At 38.4% G+C, this 11,147-nt stretch overlaps 1 protein-coding gene across 1 annotated transcript; it reads left to right on the top strand.

Annotated features, from left to right (window-relative positions):
* Positions 1 to 9,871: 9,871 nt before the first annotated feature.
* On the top strand, positions 9,872 to 10,810 carry LOC132020179 (putative olfactory receptor 10D4). The gene has a single exon (XM_059404367.1). The coding sequence runs from the start codon at positions 9,872 to 9,874 to the stop codon at positions 10,808 to 10,810; it is 939 nt and encodes a 312-aa protein (XP_059260350.1).
* The last annotated feature ends 337 nt before the right edge of the window (positions 10,811 to 11,147 follow it).

The raw sequence follows: 11,147 nt of genomic DNA, 5'->3' as shown, positions 1-11,147 counted from the left end.
GGTATAGGGGTAATTCCTCTCCGAAATTCTTTGTGAAGTTGCTTCTGATCCACTACTCTTAGAATGGGATTGTGGCCAAATAGTGAACTGGGCAAAGTTACCACCAGTTCCTTAGGAGTCCTGACAGTCACGTGGTAGGGGTCCCCGGAGCCACTGAATTAATCCTACATGGAAACATTCCAGATTAACCCAGCCTTATCTCTTTTTAATTTGCCAAAACAATGTACTTTTTCTGCCTCACACAGGCTGTACTTGTTGGAACTCTGGTTTGATCAATTACCACAAATCTTCAAGTTTCTAGAAGCCATGGCCTATCTTCCTTCCTTCCTTCCCTCCCTCTTCTTCCCATCCTTCCTTCTTATGCCTTACTCTATTCTGTTATGGTCTGTCTCTGGTCATTCAACAAAGCTAGGTTTCATGGTTGACATGCTATAAAATTTAAAAGCAGGATCGCACAGTTTGGTAAATTTAGGTTTAAACTTAATTTATAACTTTGGCTTTAATGATATGCTCCCATTAGACAAAAATTCCATTTGGAGCTCTATTCCTTTGGCCCTCAGAGATGTCTGGCATTGAAATTTACTCATTCTATCTCAAGTGAGAAGCTGACCATTAATCTATTCTTATAAGATAAAAGAGTGGATTCCTGTAAATTTTAGAGGAGAGGTTTTTGAGCCAGAATTCTCTATACACTATAGATATTTTTTGTTTCTTGAAAATATATCTGTAATTAATTGAAATTGAGCCATTAACAATATTTACTATTTATTTTTAAATCTTTCAACACTTAAATTTTAACATTTCATCAAATGAATTTCAGGCCAATTACCTATCTATTCAGTCATCCATTCAAACATCAAGAAAAGTAAGCTACCATTGAAAAATCTTACCATGTGTATGATGGTGTTCTAAGCGCTTTCCATGTATTGACTAAGTTAACTCACAAAATCTTAAGAGGTAAATACTGTGATATCCTTTTAAAGATGAAGAAACCTATCTTCATCAGATAAGTATTGACACAAAGAAGTGAAGTCAGAGAAGTATTGTCACAAAGGAGTCTGAATCTGGAACTAAACCTTCACTGCCTTATAAGAAGCAGTGAAAAATCATAAATTCTGTATAATCAAGCTAACCCTTATATCTTGCTTTTTATATATCATTTACAGTTCCAATATTTTGCACACTAACATGTAATATTGTGCACATATTAACTAATGAATATGAGCAGCATCTCTATTAGGTGGATACATTTACTCTCCTCAATTATATGTGAGAAAATGGAGGCACAAGGACATTAAGTAACTGCAGGAGAGACAAATAGTGAGACATTGGACATAATGAGGAAAGCGCTCTGGGTGATATAAGTAGAAATAAACAATGATGGAAAAATAAGAACCTCAACTCCTTTCCACCCCATTGTAATATCCATTCAGTTGGTCATGGCCTGGTTAACTTAAAACTGTGTATCTGACTAGTGTCAGAGGGGATCAGAACAGAGCATCCACTAAATTACTTATGCAAAGTGTAAAAGGGAAGAAGTATTTGTGGGAGCGACATCTACCTGTCTATGATGTAAATCAAGTATTTATATAAAACTAGCTGATTTACTCTAACAGTTGCTAATCTCTCTACTTTATTAGTCAAGGGCCACCTTATTTACTTTATTTGAATGTTCCTGAATCCATGGCACTATCTGTGTATTGTATCCATTTGTATTATAGTACAACAAATTACTCAGATACTAAGCAGTTTGAAACAAAATCATTTATGGTCTCATACAGTTCCTGAGGGTCACGGATCCTGGAGTAACTTAGTGTGTGGTCTTGACTTGGGATCTCTCATGAGGTTGTAGGCACACTGTTGGGTAGGGCTGCACTCATCTGAAGGCACAACTGGGGCTGAAGGACATGCTTCCAAGATGGCTCATTACATGGCTGTTGGGAGAAGGCCACTGTCTCTCACTCAGTACCTGGGCGTCTTCTATATATAGTCATCTACATGTCTTCGCAACATGGCAACTGGCTTCTACCAAAGTGGCTGATCCAAGAGAGAGTCTGAACGGGAAGCTGCAAAGCTTTTTATGAAAAACTTTCCCAAATCATGTACAAGATTCCTGCTTTTATTTTCTTCCTGTTAGAAGTGAGTCAGTACATTTAGCCCACCTCCCGTGGGAAATTAGGCTCTACTTTTTGAAGCAAATGTCAAAAAAAAGTGTCTAACTTACATAAAATTTTTTTTCTAATTGTAATTCTTCATTTGGGATTATTTCATTTGCTAAAGACATACCCTGCCATACATATTTCTTTACGTGGTTTTCTTGATTTAGAATGTCCATTATAATTCTTTCTGCCTTTATGAGAACCACATAAATGTTGGGTTCTTGTTCATCCTCAAACATTTCTGTGATACTTTCTCCAAACCTCCCATTCTACAATGATCCATTTCTTCTACCAGCAGATAGTTCTTATTGCTTTAATTGTTCACTTATCAGTAAGAAATACAAATTATAAGAGTTCTTAGATCATCATCATTTTGGTAGTTACATGATTCATAAGTTACTATTTAATATTTCAATCAGTGACTAGTCCAGAATACAATTAAGTCAGAAGGACGGCCATCAGGGTAACATCAAATATTTATTGGCAGTTTACTATTTATATATTGATATAGTGCTATCCAAAGAGGATGGAGTAGTACGCTAGATATATACAATCTCTGTCCTTACAGAGGACAAAACATATTGGGCAAGACAGACTTGGAACAAACAATACATGATTGGAATAAAGGCTTTGAATAAAAAAAAAGAAGAGACTGTGAAGACTCAAGTCTAGGTGAAAGTACAAGGACCAAGGAAGAAAGAAAGATAGAAAATTCAGCAAAAAAGGAAACCTATAGCATTTGCCTAGAGACTAGGGATATTAACTATATTGCTATATATTATTTAGTTTCTGTTTCTGTAATGCCACATTTGACGAACTTGAACACTATCAGTCCTCCCAGCTGGCACTGTGAAATAAACTGAAATGGTGCCCTTCCAATGAAAGGAATGGCCCTTTAGAAAATGAAATCTGATGAATATTGTTCAAAATATTTTAAAAATGCCTTATACACTAAGTTGAGTAGTTACTTGGTGTTCCTGTTTTTCAGGAAAAAGAAGGCTTTCCATTTGACAGGGAACCTCACTGAAATAAACATTATTTTAAAAAGGAAAAGAAACAATTTTAATGAATGGCCTACTTCCTCAAATAGTCTACAATTTTTCTGAGATAAAAATTTGTACCTAATATCTCTCCATCTCTCTATTTCACCTCACATAGTTCTCTTGCAGAGTATGTCCTTTCTGCGATCTGTTCTAAACCTGAAAAATTCTATCTGTATTCAAACCCATGAAAGAGCTAGCAACTACTGTCTCTGAATCAGAGTCTAGAAAACCATTTTCCCTTACCTTTGGGAAAATTCAGCTCACTTAAACCTATGGAAGGAATAGGTGTCTCTGAATGGCTGGACTAGAGACTCCTTTCATTTTTTGACACCTCAGTCATAGTCTTTTTTTTTTTTAATTTATTTATTTTCAGCATAACAGTATTCATTGTTTTTGCACCACACCCAGTGCTCCATGCCATCCGTGCCCTCTCTAATACTCACCACCTGGTTCCCCCAACCTCCCACCCCCACGCCCTTTCAAAACCCTCAGATTGTTTTACAGAGTCCATAGTCTCTCATGGTTCACTTCCCCTTCCAGTTTCCCCCAACACCCTTCTCTCAAACTCCCCTTGTCCTCCATGCTATTTGTTATGCTCCACAAATAAGTGAAACCATATGATAATTGGCTCTCTCTGCTTGACTTATTTCACTCAGCATAATCTCTTCCAGTCCCATCCATGTTGCTACAAAAGTTGGGTATTCATCCTTTCTGATGGAGGCATGATACTCCATAGTGTATATGGACCACATCTTCTTTATCCATTCGTCTGTTGAAGGGCATCTTGGTTCTTTCCACAATGTGGCGACCGTGGCCATTGCTGCTATAAACCTTAGGGTACAGATGGCCCTTCTTTTCACTACATCTGTATCTTTGGGGTAAATACCCAGTAGTGCAATTGCAGGGTCATAGGGAAGCTCTATTTTTAATTTCTTGAGGAATCTCTACACTGTTCTCCAAATTGGCTGCACCAGCTTGCATTCCCATCAACAGTGTAAGAGGGTTCTCCTTTCTCCACATCCCCTCCAACACATGTTGTTTCCTGCCTTGCTAATTTTGGCCATTCTAACTGGTGTAAGGTGTATCTTAATGTGGCTTTAATTTGAATCTCCCTGATGGCTAGTGATGATGAACATTTTTTCATGTGTCTGATAGACATTTAGTCTTTTATATGCGCTCGGTATAGTCACACAGTGTGAGATGTGTTAAGTCAGTTTACTGTCACCCAAAAGTTTTCACAAATTCATCTTATACTCTCATTGATCCCCCATACCCCGGGCTGCCTACAGTTTGATCCATTTCTTTTGCAAATGCCAACCTGGGGTGTAATCTACTTATTGATGGGGGGGGGCAACACTCTTGATTTCCCTCCCAAGTCCAGAAACAATTGAGATGAAGACAAAGGTGTTTGAATACATAAAAATAGCAACTTGATTGCTGATAATTAAGTTATACAGTTACTAAATTAAGAAATGTGGCCTAGGGTACCTAGGTGGCTGAGTTGGTTAAGCATCTCCCTTTGGTCATGAACCTGGGTTCCTGGGATCGAGCCCCACGTCTGGCTCCCATTTGGTGGGAGTCTTCTTGCTTCTTTCCCGCTCCCCCTCTTCCTTTCCAAGCTCATGCTCTCTCTCTCTCAAATAAATAAATAAACCTTAAAAAAAATGGCTCAGATCTGTGGCCAAATATGTTTCTTAATTTTTTTTTCCCAGTGAAAGCATTTGGTTCCCCCCTTTGTTCTGTCTCTGGAATCTTTCTCAAAGAATTTAGTTTATGTTTTCCTTTTGCTTACATATTGACTTGGGTAAGGCATCCTACCCTGAGTGTTAGTGGGATTATCAGTTTCTATGGCATGTGGTACCATAATAGCTCAACAGTTAGCAAGTGAGTGAGGCATGGAGGTCCCTTTCTTCATCTGTTGCTGTGGTGTGAGGAAGTACGGAGGAAAGCAGAGAGGACCCCAAATTTCCTCACAGTGATAGCTGATATTTCAAAGTGAAGTACTTCAACTTCCAAAAAGCTGTTGTGGCTTCAAGCTCTTTTGAAAGAACTTATGTCTGAAATATATTAGACAGTCCTTATATGTGACCTCTTTGTACAAAGTTCTGCCCAAGACTGACCCAAACAATCAGGAAAACAGATCTCTTTGAAAGAGTAAGCTGTAAGAATAAACATTTGAGTGGTGACATTGGATGTCTACCAAAATTATTCTACCATTTAGACTTTATGAGGCTTATCACTAATATCGGAGAGAAGATCCTGTGAGAATTTCAACAACCCCCCCCAAAACAATTTACAGTCTTTGAGGATAGTTGAAAAGGGAATGGATACACAAAAGATTTGTATGGGAATTTTCATAGAGATATTATTCATAATCAAAGCTGGGAACATTAACAACACAGGAAACAATAGGTGTTGGTGAGGATGTTGAAAAAGGTGAGATTTGGTGAGAATGATAACTGTTGCAGCCACTCTGGAAAACAGTATGGAGGTTCCTCAAAAAGTTAAAAATAGCACAATCCTATGATCCAGCAATTGCAATACTGGGCATTTACCCAAACAATACAAAAATACTAAATCAAAAAGATACATGTACCCTGATGTTCAGAGCAGCCTTATCAACAAGAGCCAAGTTATGGAAAGAGCCCAGATGTCCAGTGACTGATAAATTGATGAAGAAGATGTGGTCTATATATAAGACGTGGATGGAGCTAGAGAGTATTTTATTAAGCAAAATAAGTCAGTCAGACAAAGATAAATATGATATGATTTTACTCATATGTGGAATTTAACAACACAATCATAGGGGAAGAAAAGAGAGAGGCAAAACAAGAAACAGACTCATAACTTTAGAGAACAAACTGATGGTTACCAGAGGGGAGGTGGGCCAGGGCTGGGTTAAATAGGTGATGGGGATTTAGGAGTGCACCTGTTGTAAACACCAGGTGTTATATGGAAGTGTTGAATCATATTGTACACCTGCAAATGATATTATGTTGTATGTTAACTAACTGGAATTTAAATTTAAAAAAATCTGAGAAAACTCTAAATGCCCATCATCTAGTGAAATGATAAATGAAATGTGGTATCTTCATATACTGGAATATTAGTTGGCAATAAAAAGGACAAATTATTTTTACATATTACATCCTAGATGAAGCTTGACAACATTAGGCTAATGAAAACAGCCAACTTCAAAAGGCTACCTATTATTTCATTTCATTTATATGAAAGTTCTAAAAAAGGCAGATGTGTAGAGACAAAAAGCAAATTAGTGGTTGGTTTCCTGGGGAGGGGAATAGAAGTGGGAATCAATTGTATGTTGGCCCAGGGAAATTTTGGGGATGATTAAGTATTCTTAATTTTGACAATGTCTGTACAACTGTATAAATTTAATAAAAATATTTAAACTGTACACTTACAATTGTTGAATTCTATAATAGGTAAACTGTATCTTGATAAAACTGGAAAATAAGAAGTAGATGTTGAACAAGTGGATAGTATATCTCTTGTGTCTGGGGGGAGGAAAGAACATCTGACAGGGACATTTTGACCTGCTTGACAGGTATGCTGATATGGTAAAAAAAAAAAGTGCATCAAATTACTGTAGCAGAACACTTGGTTATAATCATCCTGTTCCCTCTGATTTAACTCCACACTTAGTAAAACCCTCCTGAAAGAGCATTTTGTTTTGAATGTAGATTATTATTACTTTGGAAACAAATAGACTGACCCACTAACACACGCTTTCCAGTAAATATGGTGTTTTATTTCTCCTTACAAATTTATATACTGATATTCATATGTAATATGCAAATCATATATTCATAAACTCATGTAAAAACCATATGTATGGTGGTCTTTTGAAATTGACTGACTGGGTGACAAATGAATATCTGCAACGGATACTTGTTGAATGAATTAATGATACAGGAAGTATAGAAAAACATTTAATACAAAGATACAATCTTGGGCTATTTCATTAATTGTTACTTTAATGACTCTTAAGATTTTGTCACAAACAAAATCTTAGGAAATCAAAATGAGATGGTATATACAGAGATTCATTATAGCTTTATCTTTTCTTAACATGTGTATATTTAGGGGCACCTGGGTGGATGAGTCAGTTGTGTCTGACTTGTGATATCTGCTCCAGTCTTGATCACAGGTTCATGAGTTCATGCCTAGCTTTGGGCTCCATGCTGGGTGTAGAGCCTACTACATTTAAAAAAAGAAAAAAAAAGGAGGAAATGAAATCTTGCCATTTGCAATGATGTGGCTGGACTAGAGGGTACTATGCTAAGTGAAGTAGGTCAATCAAAGAAAGACAATTATCATATGATCTCACTGATATGTAGAATTTTAGAAACGAAACAGGATCATAAGGGAAGAGAGGAAAAAAATGAAACAAGATGAAACCAGAGAGGGAAACAAACCATAAGAGACTCTTAATTATAGGAAACATAACGAGGGTTGTTGGACGGGAGGAGGAAGGAGGAATGGCACACCTGGGTGATGGACATTGGGGAGGGTATGTGTTGTAATGATCACTGAGTATATATAAGACTGATGAATCACAGACCTGTACTCCTGAAACAAATAATACATTATATGTTAAGTAACTGAATTAAATAAAATTTTAAAAAAGAAGGAACCTAATGTGTATTTGTTTTAAAGAGTTATAGTGATGATAATTATGAGATGTATAATCCCCTTAAAGAATTAATTCTTGGAGTTACTTAAATATTATATATTTATTATATATAATAAAAACAAATAAAATCAATAGCAATAGATTTTAAAAAAAGAAAAAAAATAATGGAGGGCGCTTGGATGACTCAGTCATTTGTGTCTGCCTTTGTCTCAGGTCATGATCCCAGCATCCTGGGATCCAGCCCTGTGTAGGCTCCCTGCTTAGTGGGACACCTGCTTCTCCCTTTCCCTGTTCCCCCTTCATGCTTTCTGTCTGTCTCAAACAAAGAGAATCTTAAAAAATAAATAAAAGGAAAAATTAATGGAAATTAAGGTTCTAAAGTGTTCTACACTAAGCAAGTCTGGTAAGCATATAAATCTTAGAGATCTTGAGGGAGTAATAATGAGACATTATAAAACTAAATATAGAAACAACAGTTGTAGGTGTGCTTGTTTTAACGCTAAGTGGGTTGGTGCCTCTTTTCTTTGAGTGGTTCCTTTGCTAACCCATAGCCTCTTCTTCAAACCCATGTCTTCTAAGCCCAGGGTCACTGGGCAACACAATCTCTGACCCCAGTGGAGGGTTCTCTGAGAGAGGAAAAACATGCCCAAGAGTTAGCACTAATCAGAGATTTAAAAACAGAATATAACTAAATACCGCTACTTAATTGGATTTTCATCTAAGAAGTTAATGAGGTAGAAGCAATGGGGAGAAAGAAGGAGGGAGGGAGGAAAGGAGTCCCTACTTTAATGGCTTCCTCTGCTCTACAGATCTTCTAGTCAGGACTCCCCAGGGAAGAGGGTCCCAAAGGAATATCAAAGACATTTACTCTCTCTAGAGGGTATGAATACTGTTCCTTCACTCAGGGAACAGAGAACTACTGGGTCTAGATTTTCAGACCTGAGTGGATGAGTCTGAGAAAGAGGAGTGTTTGGCTTTCTTGGTCCCAGAACCTGGCTCTTGAGTTCCACAGCATCTAAAAGCAACGGAAGCAGAGGGTGGATGTGGAGCCTGGCTTTCAACCCAAGTTGGCCATTTCCCTTCAGTCTGATCTGTAAATGCTTTCTGTCTAGAGTGCTTTCTTTTTCTAATCTGCTGGGTTGTACACATCAGAGGAAGGTGGGAATGTGGGAACTGGCTCTATTTGAACTGGGCTAATACTGCCTTAGTTGACTCCATGGTACTTTCTTAAGATAGTCTCTGATTAATGAAGCTCAACCTTAAAACCTTAATGGTGATTGCATCTGTTCTGTCATATTGCAGATATAACTGCTACTCTGAGATTAAATTTCGTATTGAAAGAAGATGGTTGTTGTGAATATCGGTAACCGTCTATTGCATTTCCTTACATTAACCATTATCTTTCCCATCCAGTTTTACTGTGTTTTCACTACACAATTCTGTTTTCAGTTGTTTGGCTGATGATGGAGAAGGCAGTTTTGCAAGTCATTTGCAGCAATAGGTCATGTCAGAACTTCTGCAAGTCCAACGAACAGATAGAATGTGTGGAAATAAAGACTCATTAAACCAAACTATTAGGATCTAGAATGATTTTTTTAACAAGAATGGGTAGGATCAGATTAGGGACTTCATATATATTAAAGTATTAGTCCTCACAAGAATTGTAAGATATATGCTATGTATACAGATACAGAGATTCAGAGATTTCTTTTCAGTTATCCAAAGTCACAGAGCAAGGTGTAGATTAAACTCAGATATAGGCACTGTAAGCTATATTCACAGACCTCTATTCTATTCTGCCTCTAGTGTTATCTCTATTTTTCTTCCAGAGAAACAGGAAAAATAAACAAAAGACTTAACTCATGTCACACATTGATTAGTGACAGACTTGGATTGACTCCCTTTTATAGCAACAGAAGTCTTTCAGTTTCCAGTGGGTTCTCTGAAGATATTAGTTTTGGGGGAAGAGTTCATCTCAGCAAGGCCATTCTTTGCTCTTTCAGGACTAACCAGGCATGGAGATGAGGAATCACACTCCTGTAACCATGTTCCTCCTGATGGGAATCCCTTACACAAAAGGGCTGGAAAATGTGCTCTTTGTCTTCTTTCTGGCCTTCTACCTGCTCACTCTTCTGGGGAACCTGCTCATTCTTCTGGCCATCCTCACTTCCTCCACCCTGCACACTCCCATGTATTTCTTCCTGGGAAACCTGTCTGTGTTTGACATCTTTTTCCCTTCCGTGAGTTCCCCCCAAATGATGCTCTCCCTCATGGGGCAAAGCTGTACCATCTCTTACCAGGGCTGTGCCTGCCAACTCTTCTTCTACCACTTCCTGGGCTGCACTGAGTGTTTCCTGTACACCGTGATGGCCTACGACCGTTTTGCAGCCATCTGCCACCCCCTGAGATGCACAGTCATGATGAACCCCCGAGTCTGTGCCGTCATGACACTAAGCACCTGGATGGGGAGCTGTCTGCATGCATCTGTCCTCACGTTCCTCATCTTTAAGTTGCCCTACTGTGGCCCCAATGAAGTGCACAGTTACTTCTGTGATATCCCAGTGGTGCTGCCCCTGGCCTTTGCAGACACCTCTCTAGCTCAGACAGTGAGCTTCACCAATGTAGGTGTTGTGGCACTCTTGTGTTTTCTTCTTATCCTCGCTTCTTATACTCACATTGTTCTCTCCATATTGAAAATCAGCTCCTCAGCAGGCCGGCGCAGAGCCTTCTCCACCTGCAGTGCCCACCTGACTTCCATCCTGCTCTTCTATGGGCCCGTGGTCCTCATTTATCTCCGGCCTGCCTCCAGCCCCTGGCTGGATTCTGTGGTTCAGGTGTTGAATAATATTGTTACCCCTTCCCTGAATCCTTTAATATATACCTTGAGAAACAAGGATGTGAAGTTGGCTCTGAGAAAAGCACTAATCCAAGGAGTACCTACTTGTCGGGCATAACCTTTCAGGTCATGCTCTGTCCCTACAACTTGGTCTTACATTTATCGGGGCAACTTGTCCCTTAGAGTTGGAGTGATTGCTAGTGAAGTTTGGGATAAGGAGGTGAGGTTGAAAAGATTCTGGTATGATTTATGTGTATATATATGTTTATATAATTGTTTACTCAACAAAATCTTTTTTTCGTCTCTCTTTTTAAAAAAATTTTTATTTTTTTAATAAACATATGATGTATTATTAGCCCCAGGGGTACAGGTCTGTGAATTATCAGTCTTACATACTTCACACCATCACCATAGCACATACCCTCCCCAGTGTCCATAACCCAACCACCCTCTCC

Source organism: Mustela nigripes, chromosome 1 (assembly GCF_022355385.1).
Source record: "Mustela nigripes isolate SB6536 chromosome 1, MUSNIG.SB6536, whole genome shotgun sequence".
Taxonomy (NCBI): Eukaryota; Metazoa; Chordata; class Mammalia; order Carnivora; family Mustelidae; genus Mustela; species Mustela nigripes.
The sequence above is the reverse complement of the archived record's forward strand: the minus strand, read 5'-3'. Positions and strand labels throughout refer to the sequence as shown.

Coding starts and splice junctions, on each gene's coding strand:
- LOC132020179 (XM_059404367.1), top strand. CDS start 9,872: ATGGAGATGAGGAATCACACTCCTGTAACCATGTTCCTCCTGATGGGA.